The sequence below is a fragment of the Carcharhinus amblyrhynchos genome, chromosome 2 (assembly GCF_965287045.1).
Source record: "Carcharhinus amblyrhynchos chromosome 2, sCarAmb.v2.hapA, whole genome shotgun sequence".
Lineage (NCBI taxonomy): Eukaryota > Metazoa > Chordata > Chondrichthyes > Carcharhiniformes > Carcharhinidae > Carcharhinus > Carcharhinus amblyrhynchos.
In genome coordinates, this window is record NC_137325.1 from 58,590,230 (window position 1) to 58,603,314 (window position 13,085).

General features: G+C 41.4%; 1 protein-coding gene across 1 annotated transcript in view; it reads left to right on the plus strand.

Annotated features, from left to right (window-relative positions):
* Positions 1–1,031: 1,031 nt before the first annotated feature.
* The window catches only part of LOC145354789 (sodium bicarbonate cotransporter 3-like), a 174,517-nt gene continuing 162,463 nt past the window's right edge, over positions 1,032–13,085 (plus strand). Inside the window, exon 1 of the mRNA XM_080206274.1 lies at positions 1,032–1,149. Within this exon, the coding sequence (XP_080062400.1) occupies positions 1,105–1,149 (45 nt within the window). The 5' untranslated portion in view covers positions 1,032–1,104. The remainder of the gene's footprint in view (positions 1,150–13,085) is intronic.

The following is a 13,085-nucleotide window of genomic DNA, read 5'->3' on the forward strand; positions in this document are numbered from 1 at the left end:
GTGATGGCGATGGAAGACTGGCCTTGGTAAGAGTATTATTGTTGGGGACATCACAGGATCAAACAAATTGGCACTACAAGGGTTATGACTATTTTCATTTTTAGAGTGATAAGGCAACATCTCCATCACTGATATAATAATTTACACATGTCTAAATAAAAGAAAGTTATAATCTTACATCATGTTAGCCATGTAAATTAAACAATATACTTGTTGCTTTGACCAGAGTACCAGAATCCTGCTAATAATCATTATAACAACTGTGGGAAAAATGAGTTAACATTGTAGAATCAAAGCAGTCAGACAGCGCACGAGGCGGCCCTTCGAATTTGCATCCTACCCCAGACCCATAACCCCACGTATTTAGCCCACAAATCCCCCTAACCTACACATCTTGGGACACTAAGGGGTAACTTATCATGGCCAACCCACCTAACCGGCACATCTTTGAACTGTGGGAGCAAATCGAACCACCCGCACGAAACGCAGACACTGGAGGCCAGAATTGAACCCAGGTCCCCAGCGCTGAGAGGCAGCAGTGCTAACCACTGTGCCGCTATGGTCAGAATCCACGGGGTCACTGAATCAGTGATTTCCATGAATTGTACAAAAAGCGACAGATTTCGCAAACTTTAAAGGTAACAATAAAAGGAGCTGAGTACGAAGATGTTCACTGGAAACTAACTGGACATCTGACAGACAGTAAGAAACACCCAGTTGGGCAGTCGTCTAGAATCATCACTAACTCCCGCCCTACCATGACATCACCAAACGAAAGCCCGCCTTCCTGAAGATTGGAAAGATGATAGGTCAATTTTACTGTCAATCAGAAAAGCCCATACGTAGTTGACGACCCAGGATGTCAATCACAACGCTACTGCTCCTGATTGGTGAATCCACACCGTCAATCACAACCCGGAATGGGTGGCCTAAGGCGGTGCTGCCTGATAGAAGTGGTGTCTGATTGGCTGTCTCAGCCGTCAGTTAGAGCAGCACGCGGTTGATTGGGCAGTCGGCTTGTCAATCAGGGTGACGGCCGGTGCCGGTGGAGCGGAGTGACATCAGTCGGCTCGGTCTAACCGACCGGAGGAGCGCGAGGCGATCATGGAGGAGGATCGGGGAGAGCAGATGAGACCTTTGCTGACTATGGTGAGGCCGCTAGGCGAGGGTGGGTAGTGTACTGTGGCAGCGAGGAGTGAGGATGGCCGTTTCCATGGTGCCGGCGGTAGCTGGGTTTGGAACCCGAGGACCGGGGCTCCATCCCTGCGGCTTTCCCCGGTATCCACTCGGCAACGGCCGTTGTGATTGAAGAGGGTCGGGGTTCGCTTCGATGGCGGCCGGCCGCCTCGGGCTCCCCGCTCCTTTGTCTGTTTACACGGGGAGTGGTTACAGCCGACCGGCGCCTTTCCTCTCTCAGTTCCGTTTTCAGTTCGACTGGAGTCGATGGCGACCCTGCGGTTCGGGGCCCTTCTCCACACAGCTTCGCTTGTCTCTCACTCCTGTTGCCGGTCTGTTTGAATATAAACACAGCGTGTTCCCCGAAACGGAACAACGAAGTTGGCTCTGAGGCTTGGATGGAACCCCCGCCTCTCCGAGGGTCTCTTCTCCCTCGTGTGTGTGTGTGTGTGTCTGTGGCCGCTCCCCAGACACCTCTATCCATCCTGTCAAAATGATGGGGAGTCCGACAGCCCCTTCTCGGAGTCAACTCGCAAGTTTATTCTATCCGTCTAGTGGTTTTCATCCCGTTATTTTTGTCACCGCTTCCGAAGACAGTTCAGCTGGTGAAATGCCCTTATCATTTGCAGTTCTGATGTGTAGGCCAGATGGTAAAATTCCTGCCTGTCTGTGCCTAGGGTCAGTGGATTGGATTCATTTAGGTGATGCTGTGTTGGTCCTTGTTTATACAAATACAACTAAACTGGAAGTGCGCAAGAGGTCACTGAACCAGTGCATAATATTTGCCTAATGTCCAAGTTTCTCTGTTTTTAAGTCGTATTTCTCATCAGTTACAGTAATGAATTCCTATCAAAGTCTGTATGAATTTCTAGACATTGGAGATAGCCAATACCTTTCTAATATTTGTGCTGTATTTAAGTTATCAGCATGAGTTGTGGCACTGAACTTTAAGCATTTGGCTCTGCTGAACCTGCGGAGTAGTTATTTTCTTATTTTCAGACTTTTAAATTTACACAGTTTACCCAAAATTCTGTCCCATCATGTTACGTTTTGTTCATGACTAATTCTATTCATGTACTTGTACTTAAGTACTCATTACTTAAAAGTTTTAGTGGATTGGCTGAGGCATTAAAATTTGATCTATTCCATAAGGGATCTTCATTTTCAAAATCAGCTTTTGGTTCCTGTGACATCTGATCAGCAGCCTTAATCTCTTTTGTGCCTTGCTCTTAGTTCTAATTTCTCCCTTCCAACATCAAGCCGAAATCCCACATTGTTGCTTTTGAGGATGTTGACAAGGAACTTGAGTTTTTTGTAATGCCTTTACTTTTTCTCTGGGTAATTTTCAATTTTTTTTAAAGCAAGTCATTTCAAGTCCTTGATGCAACATTTACAACTGGCAAGTTCTGCTACCTGTAGTGTACCCCTGATAGGATACAAGGAAAAGTCTCAGATGAATTTACTGCCTCCATGCACTTGTCTCCATTAATTTCTTCTCGAGCATTTTTGCTGTTATTACCTTAGACTTTTCAGAAAGCTTTTAAGATATTTCAGCCCAAGTTCTGGAAATCCCTCCCTCTGTCTCTCTGCCTTGCTTTCCTCTTTCAAGGCATTCCTTAAAATTGACCTCTTTGATCAAGCTTTTGTTTAAAGTTTATTTAATAGTTTCACAAGGAGACTTACATTAACAGTGCAATTAACCTTCTGTGAAATTCCCCTAGTTGCTACACTCTGGCATCTGTTCAAGTACACTGAGGGAGAATTGAGCATTGTCAGTGCACCCAGAGGAGACCCACACAGACATGGGGAGAACATGCAGACTCTGCACAGACACTCAAGCTGGAAATCAAACCCAGGTCCCTGGCATTGAGGCAGCACTGCTGCCCTGTGACCTTTTCTAATATCTCCTTGTGTTCCTTTGTGTCATACTTGTTTTATAAATCTTCTGTGAAGCACCTTTAAAGGTGCTTTACAAATACAAGTTGTTCCTTCTGATCTCCAGAAGAAATTGTCTTGTGTGCTCTTCTGACAGTCTTGTTTTATTGAAAACACAACCTCGTAGAGTCATAAGAACATAAGAAATAGGAGCAGGAGTAGGCCATCTAGCCCTTCGAGCCTGCCCCGCCATTCAGTAAGATCATGGCTGATCTGTCGTGGCTCAGTTCCACATTCCTGCCCTCTCCCCATAACCCTTAATCCCCTCTCTTATCAAAAACCCATCAACCCGCGTCTTAAAAATATTTAGCGAGGTAGCCTCCACCACTTCAACGGGCAGAGAATTCCAGAGATTCACCACCCTTTGAGTGAAGAAGTTCCTTCTCAACTCCGTTCTAAACCGCCCCCCCTTTATCTTGAGGCTGTGTCCCCTAGTCCTATTATCCTTTCTGAGCGGGAAGAGTCTCTCCACCTCTATCCTATCCATCCCATTCATCATCTTATACGTCTCAGTGAGATCTCCCCTCATTCTTCTAAACTCTAACGAGTACAAGCCTAGTTTATTCAGCCTCTCCTCATAGCTCAACCCCCTCAACTCCGGCATCAGCCTAGTAAACCTCCTCTGCACTCCCTCCAAGGCCAAAATATCCTTGCGTAAGTACGGTGCCCAAAACTGCACACAGTACTCCAGCTGCGGCCTCACCAATGCCCTATACAGCTGCAGCAAGACCTCCTTTTATATTCAATCCCCCTCGCTACGAAGGCCAGCATCCCATTCGCCTTCCTGATCACCTGCTGCACTTGCAAGCTGGGTTTTTGCGACTCATGCACAAGGACCCCAAGGTCCCCCTGCACCGTCGCCTGCTGCAGTTTTTCGCCACGTAAGTGATAATCCTTGGGGGTTCTTAGAAAAAGATAAAATTTTGGTCTTCCCTTCAGTCATTTTAAAATTGGCATAATTACCACTTGTGAGATTTACTTAGTTTTGTTTCTCTCATAAGGATTGAACTAGGTTAGTACTTCTAGGTTTTTTTCAGCACTGTAAGTAGTCTCTCAATACCAGGTTAAAGTCCAGCAAGTTTGTTTATAGCACAAGCTTTCAGAGTGCTGCTCCTTCATCCAGTGAGTGCAGGATTCGTTTCACAAACAGGGCATATATAGACACAAATTCAATTACAAGATAATGGTTGGAATGTGAGTCTTAACAGGTAACTAAGTCTTTACAGATGTAGACAATGTGAGTGGAAACAGAGTTAAGCACAGGTTAAAGAGGATGTGGATTGTCTGAAGCCAGGACCGTTAGTGAGATTTTGCAAGCTCAGGCAAGTCGTGGGAGTTACAGATAGCGTGACATGAACCCAAGATCCTGGTTGAGGCCGTCCTCATGTGTGCGGAACTTGGCTATCAGTTTCTGTTTGGTGATTTCAGCATTGCCGTGTGTCTTGAAGGCCGTCTTGGAGAACACTTGCCCAAAGATCAGTGGCTGAATGCCTTTGACTGCTGAAGTGTTCCCCAATAGGAAGGGAACACGCTTGCCTGGTGATTGTCAAGCGGTGTCCATTCATCTGTTGCGGTAGCGTGTGCATAGTTTCCCCGATGTACCATGCCTCGGGACATCCTTTCCTGCAGCATATCAGGTAGACAATGTTAGCCGAGTCGCAAGATATCTACTGTGCACCCGGTGGATGGTGTTCTCGTGTGACATGATGGTGTTGATAATCTGGCATGTCTTGCACAGGTTGCTGTGGCAGGGTTGTGTGATGTTGTGGTCACTGTTCTCCTGAAGGCTGGGTAGTTTGCTGCAGACAGTTGTCTGTTTGAGGTTGTGCGGTTGTTTGAAGGCAAGTGATGGAGATGTGGGGATAGCCTTGGCGAGATGTTCTTCTCCATCGATGAAATGTTGAAGGCTCCAGAGAAGATGTCGTAGCTTCTCCGTTCTGGGGAAATACTGGATGGTGAAGGGTGCTCTGTTTGCCGTATTCCATGTTTGTCTCCTGAGGAGGTCTGTGTGGCTTTTCACTGTGGTGCATCGGAACTGGCAATCAATGAGTCGAGTGCCATATCCTGTTCTTACGAGGTTGGGTGGTGAGTGCTAGTCTTGGAAAAGAAGGAAATTTTTGTGTGAGTCTGCAACTCCATATTTAGGTGGTTCTCTGATCTCTCAGATGCATCTGAAACTATGGTGGTGTGGAATGCTAGTGGTGCATTTTGCCGGCTAAGTCTTCTCACTTGGAGAAAGTAAATGAATGAAAAGGTCAAGTACCTGAAATGTGACAGACATCCACAGGGAATATTTTTGCTGGCAGGATTTCAAAAACAACTGTAAAAATGAACGTAATGATTGTAGTGAATGAATTGTTTATTGTGTTAGAAGCTTGATCGCTTTTACTGCATCCACGAGTTAATGACAAAACATGATGAGGCTTTTTTGAAGTTATTCGCCATTTGAAGTGCAGTAAATTTGTATATTGAAGTGATGAGAGATCCTGTATGACCAAATCAGAATGAATATTCCATTTTAATAGGCCTAATTTTTTAATGTATTGTCTTTCCCAACCCAAGATTTGCTTGTTGCCGTCAGCCCAGTTTTTGAAAACAGATTAAACCTGTGTTGTGAACAGTAGCTGTGAATGGCACTGAGTCTGTGACTTATAATTTAATTGTTCTTTGATTTTTATTTTGGATACAGTTTTAGGTGGTTTGAGACATGGATATTTGACCAGCAATTACTGGGCAGTGGTGAGATGGTAACTGGCATAATTATTATTTCTGCAGTGTTTGGTAGAGCACAGCTAATTGAGCTTGATCAGATTTGATATTAATATGACATTATGGCTAGCTTGGTGACAAGTTAGGTCAGTTTCTTTGGTTTCACCAATTTGTGGCTCTGTGGGCATCATGCATCTTTGGAGAGTTTTTTCTACTGTTGGTATATTGTTACATGTTCCACTAGCTTAGAATGACTTCAGAGTTGTGTGACAATCTTTGGAATCCAGTCAAGTATGGATTTGTACAATATTAGTGCAATTGTTGGTGTAGTGAATTCAGTCATGCAATGTTTTTAAAGCCTTTTTGCTGTATGGCCATTTGGAATCAACTGAAGGTAAATAAAGCTTTCATTTCAGTTCTAATTTTATTACAGTGCCTGATGTTTTACAGTTATCATAATAGCTGCATGTTGCCCTTCTGTAACTAAGTCTAGTTTATGAGGAGAAAATAAAAAAAAGCATCTATTTCTAGTGTGTTCAGTCATGAGTGTCTTTGTTTTTTGTAAATAGTTTAATTGGCAACACACTTGCCTCTGAGCAGAAGGTTGTGGATTCTATTTCCACTTCAAGACTTGAACACAAACTCTCAGCTGATGCCGCAGTGCAGTACTGAGTGACTGCTACACTTGGGTGCTGTCTTTCGAATGAGGTGTTTAAACCAAGGTCCTGTATTTCCCCTTTGGCACTCTTTCAGTGAAAAGTTAGGACGTTCTCCCAGGTGCTCAGGTCAGTATTTATCTTTCAATCAGCGTCACATAAGCAGATTATCTGATCATTATCTTCTTATTGTTTCTGGAAGTTTGCTGTACTCAAATTGGCTGACCCATTTTCAATGCTAGGACAAACTATGTTTCCGAGAAGTACTTCATTCGCTGTTTTGCGCTTGGGGATATAAGGTGGTCATGAAAGATGATATGTAATTGCAACCAAAAGAGAAAATGCTGGAAAATTTAAGCAGGTCTGGCAGCATCTGTAAGGAGAAAAAAGAGCTGATGTTTCGAGTCCAGATGACCCTTTGTCAAAGCTTTGTCAGACCTGCTGAGATTTTCCAGCATTTTCTCTGTTGGTTTCAGATTCCAGCATCCACAAAAATTCACTTTATCCATATGTAATTGCAAGTCTTTTTTTTACCTGAAGAAGCCGCTCTATTCTACTTCCTTGTGTCCCTGAAAATCTTCTTTACATTGTACAATGAATTCCACAACACTGGAATATGCATGTTGTTTGGAAGACAATTTATTGTCCTGGCTATCATACCTTGCCTACCCTGCAAAGGAAGTTTATTAGCTAAGTAAAACACATTTTAACTTTATAGCTGATGCGTGATGTATTTTCTGTAAGTGTTGTAATATTTTGTGCTTAAAATTGAAAGCCAAACTATTGCTCAGGATTAGAATTATTCACTTTAATATGCGTATATTCACATAATTTTATGAAATGTTGCTTTTGCCCCATCAGGTGGTGATGCACGTTTACAAATATTTACTAATGTTTTGACCTGAAGCATGGAAGCTAGGAAGAAACCAGGCCACTACCTGACTTTCAAGATAAAAGTCAGTAGAGTCAGAGTAAAGATGCATGAACTGTGTAAGCCAGGATATACACAGATTTATGTTGTGGTTGTTTGCTGGGTATCTTCTCCATTGAACATGAGACTTCAATTCAACAGAAATTGAATCATGAATTGGCTTCTAAAATAGAAACCAGCAACAAAGTTATTTACATAAAAATAGAAGCATGATACTGACAGATATTTAACATTGATACAATTATTGTTAAACTGGGAGCATCATTGAGCATTTGCAAGCATAGAGAAGAGGATCATTATGTTATTTCCTGCAATTGTTGTGCAACATAAATAGTGTTGTGACCTATATGAACTAACGTACATTTTAGTCCGTTAAAAGCAAAAGAGAATTTGTAATTCCACTTGCAGTTAAACAGAAGTCACCCTGATTTACCAATTGGAACAATGTCAGGGATTTGTGATGAGAGAGAGTGGTTAATAAAACAGTTTTAAAGATTCCTACCTGTGTGGAAAGCAGCATGTGTAGATAACCTGCTTGAGGTGACCAACTAATAGAATTACCTAGGAGATTAATCAAGACACTGGATTTTAAATGTCCTTGGGCTGTTTAGTTAGAGTTGAGATGCTTCATTATGTAAAGTCAAATTTTGCTGCTTTTTGGGCTGTGTAAATTTTGAAATGTATACGCTAATTCTGACCGATTGAAAATTGAGTAATAGAAGGTTGCTTTGCAAATCAAATTCATTCTGTTCTGACCATTACATTTGGTACCATTCTAAAAAGTATCAAGATCACTTCATGCTGTGGTGTAAAACCAGCATCGCTCTTTCATGAAGAACGCTATCTTTTTATATATTGAATATATTTTGACGAATTGTTCTTTGGTTTGCTTTAATTTGAGCAATTCATTCCTTTTGTGCAGCAGGTATTATATCATGTGGACTAAGTAAGTTAGTTTAAACAGCTAAAAAATTTATTTTGTTCCTGACAGAAGCTAAATATTCTATTCCTCTTGTTCTTTTCTCGAAGTGTATGTGAAGTGGAAAGTTTTCAGGATGCACATCACTTTAACATATATTACTGCTAAGTAAAGCAATATACAGTTAAAAGCTCTTTGCTTGTCTTGGAGATACAGATTGTTGAATGTTGCGGCTCTTAGGTGAGCTGGTTTCTTTATAATCCCAGAGTTGAATTGAAGTCTGTATAATTGCATTTGCTGGAGACAATTTCCTGATGAGTTTCTCTTGAGGTTATTTCAGAAGGACATTTACTTTCTCTAGCTGCATATTTGGACTGTAACTTTTTGGATGTGTGGAATGGGCCTTAATTTAAGACAGAGAGATTTCTTATTGCTCTATTAGTGACACTGCCATCAGTGACTCACATAGCACCTTCAGAGTTGGCTTTAATTACCAACTCTTTTGCTTTTATTTAAATGTATTATCTGCAATCATAAATTTTTATTTCACTGGCTTTAGGCCTTTTGCATTTTACTAAAATATTACAACTAATCCAGTTTCTTAAAGCAACATTGTTTCTATTTCCAACAACAAAACTGCGGGGGCGGGGGGGTGGTTGGATGGCAATATATTGGGATCTCAATGATGCTCTTCCATATAGAAGGTGGATAGCAATGTTTGAGGGGACAAGAAATGTGACTGCAGCTCAGAATGAATGCGCCAGTCCTAGTTTCAAGGGTCCATTTTTTTTGGTCCAAAGAGCTGTCTTGGGTGCTGAAGAAGTATGGTTTTGGCATCTCAGCATTACAAAAGAGACTGCTGCGTAGCTAGTTAGGTCAACAATTTCTGGAACTCGCCTGCTGTATGAATTTACCATGTACATCTTCCCAAGGGTGTAAAGCTCAAATTTCTGTGCCATATGGAACTAGCATGCTGTTCCTCCTGTGAAAAGGAGAATGTCTTGTGCCTGGAGACATTAGTTCCAAAAGTGCCAACCACTGTAAATAGCAGTCATTAGATTCCTGAGCCTGACTGACCTCCTAATTGTCAAGATATACTATTGTTCCCTGAGGAAAGCAGCTGACCTCATGTAGCATAGTGTATTTTGCCACCCATCAAACATGAGTTTAGGTTCTGTGCTGCTCCATCACATTGCACATTCACTTAATTTATTTTGGCTTGTCATTACTGTTCTCCATGTAGCATCCTAACCAAGCAATGGCTGACCATATATATGATGGTATGTAATGGTATGTACAACCCATTTGGAACTGAGACAAAAGCAATAATTGCACCGTGTGCAATGACTCTGTCCACACATCTGTCTACTCTTCCCGCTGCCTTGGCAAAGCAGCTAGCATAATTAAGGACCCCACGTACCCCAGACATTCTCTCTTTCACATCCTTCTGTTGGGAAAAATATACAAAAGCCTGAGGTCACATACCAACTGAATCAAAAACAGCTTCTTCCCTGCTGCTGTCAGACTCCTGAATGGACTTACCTTGCATTAAGTTGATCCTTCTCTACACCTTAGCTATGATTGTAACAGTGCATTCTGCATCTCTTGTTTCCTTCTCCATGAACAGTATGTTTTGTCTGTACAGTGTGCCAGAAACAATACTTTTTGCTATGTTAATACATATGACAATAAATCAAATACAACGTGTTGCACTCATGTTTCCTTCTCATTTGAACAGTATTCTTTGTCTGTATAGTGCGCAATAAACTATTTATTGTATGTTAATACATGTGACAAGTCAAATCAAAGTGACTTACTTTTAAGTAGGCGCCCACCTTTAAATTTTAGCTGCCAGGTGGATTTTCTGTTTGCTGTGTTCAACTAGCTGCTCGCACAACAGCAAAAGTGTGCTGGGAGATGTTGCTAATTATCTAAATGTCTTGATCCCACTGAATTTCACTTGGTTAACTTACTGCATACAGACCAGAGAAGGCAAAAGTTAGATGTGAAAGAAGCTCTAATGTGGCAAGCATTCACAAGGAGTGTGCTAGCAGGGAACAAGAATGAATCCAAGCTTCCAAATTACATTGCAATGGAACTGGTGGACAAAAGGGCAACCAAACTAATGCTCGAGGCAACAGCAATGAGAAGCCAAACAGCCTGGGATTGCTTACTCTTGTGAAGACTTGGGAGATTTTCATGACCCTGAAGAGAATAGAAAAATTGAATCACAATGGATTCAAGATAACTGTTGAATGATGACCATGGGATAAGAGGGAAAACATATGGATGGTTAAGATATAACTGGGCATATGCAGCAGATGACTTTTATTGCTTGAAAATTGTAGCTATAAAGAAAGATTGGATAGGCAAGGGTTGTTTTCTTTAGAATGGAGAATGTTGAAGGGTGACCTAACTGAGGTGTACAAAATTGAGGGGCCTAGATAGGGTAGACAGCAAAGACTTGCTTCCCGAGCAGAATGATCAGTTACCAGGAGCATAGTTTTAAGGTGATTGGTAGAAGGTTTAGAGGAGTCATGAGGAAAAAACATTTTCACCTAGAGGTTGGTGAGTGTCTGGAATTCAGTGCCTAAATTGGTGGTCAAGCTTGAAATGCTCAACTCATTTGAAAGGTAGCTGGATCTGCACCTGAAGTGCAAGGCCAGGGTTAGTGCTGGAAAATGGGGTTAAAATAAGTGGCTCGTTTCAGCCAGTGCAAACAGGGTGGGCTAGATGGCCTCTTCCTGCACCATAACTTTTCTACAGTCCTGTTGTTCCCAGGCAATAGTGTTTGGGATTGTGGGGGTGGGGAGGTGGTGGGGGTGGTGCGGGAGGTGTATTAAGGAAAAAATTGCTTGGATAATTAATTGATGGGTCTGAGGAATTTTTATTTGTGGCTTGGTTGGATGGACCTTTCTGGTCCAGAACTTCCTTTTGTCCCTTTCCTTGCCACAGTAAAATATGATTCAAGCATTATTCTCAAAAATGATATATCAGAATTTACAAAAGCCCAGTTTTTCTTAATCAGTTGTTTATCATTAAATGCGAACTCTAACAATGTCATCTGCACAAAAAATCTGTGCTTAACTGAGTGTAAAACGGGATAACCAAATGTTTGTATATGCATCAATGTGCTATTTTAAATTTGCCTTTTGCAGCAGTTTCTTTTTCAAAGTTATGGATTTTCTACTTTTCAGAACACTGCCAGTTGCTTTACTTTACTTTTTATTTCAGGTTTAGTTAACACAGAACGTAGTGAGTGGTTTGTTTAAAAAGAAAACCCAAATATTTAATTCTATTAACAGTAATTACTGGTGATCCAGGCTTCTTTTGAAAAGGTTCATAAATTATTCAAGTTTGCTTTCTGTAGTGAAGTGCATTCTGCAAATAGTTTGGGCATGTATATTAAAGTTCTTTTTCAAATGTGTCCCCAATAACCAGAAACTTATTTAATTTGTTATACACTTATTATGCAATTTGATTTTTGTGACTTTGATCACCAAGAGGTAAACTAAGATTTGCCTTTTACCTCATTGTTTTTTTTATTTAAGTATTTTGACCTGTTTGAATTTAGCTCTCCGTGCTTCCTCTTTTCCACTTATTTCCCTATCTCTGATTAGTTTGTGCAAAACAAGGTCCCGCAAACAGGAAAAACCTGTTACAGTGATTAAAATTGACCAGACCAGTGGAAGAAATCCTCTACGCTTTTTGTAATGGGGCCATGTGATCATTTATGATCATCTGAGCAGGAAGACAGGACTTTGGCTTCATCTAAAAGACAGCCCCCTTGACCATGCAGCAGTCCCTCTGTGCCTGTTAGATTGTGTGCCCTAGGCTCTAGAGTGAAATTTGAATCAACAATTTTCTAATGCGCGTGCGTTATTGCTCAGCGAAGGTTTTGACTTTTAATATTTTACCCCCCTTTTCAGCTGTTGCCTTAGCCATGACTTTAAATATATTCCAGCATTTAGTTTTAAATCATAGAATCCCTACAGTACAGAAGGAGGCCATTTGGCCCATCGAGTTTGCACCGACCACAATCCCACCCAGGCCCTGTTCCCGCAACTCTACATATTTACTCTGCTAATTCCCTGACACAAGGGTCAATTTCGCATGTCCAATCCACCTAATCCACACAACTTTGGACTGGAGGAGGAAACTTGCACAGACACTGGGAGAAAATGCAAACTCCATAGAATTGAACCTGGAACCCTGGCACTGTGAGGCAGCAGTGCTAACCACAAAGCCACTGTACCACCCCATTTTTGTTTTTCTCTTCACTATTTATCATCTCTCTCCTGGTTTATCTTCTATAACAAATGCAAATTAACATTGGAACCCCATTTGGAAGTGTCCAAATGATAAGACAGTAACTATGAGAAAGCAAAACCTTTGATTTAAAATCAAAGAACGCTGAGAAATGAAGAATAGACTTCTAGACTATGGTCGTGACAGGCTGTAAAGCAAAGATTTAGTTAAAGCTAAAGTGAAGAAATAAAGCTGCAAACAAGGAGAAAAAGTTATAAGAGCGGAGACATAGATGGGAACCTAGAAGCAAACAGTAATGGAGGAATGTGAAATATTGTACATCTTGTAGATTGTTTATTGATATAAAGCTACTTATCCAGTGAGGACAGAAATAAATTTTATGACTGGAGAAGCTGGAGGTAGGTGTTACAGAAGTACCTGTTGACTTATGGTGCCTAAAGAACCATGCAGTAATTTGAACACAGAGCTCTTTGTTGTAAGTGTGCACTGT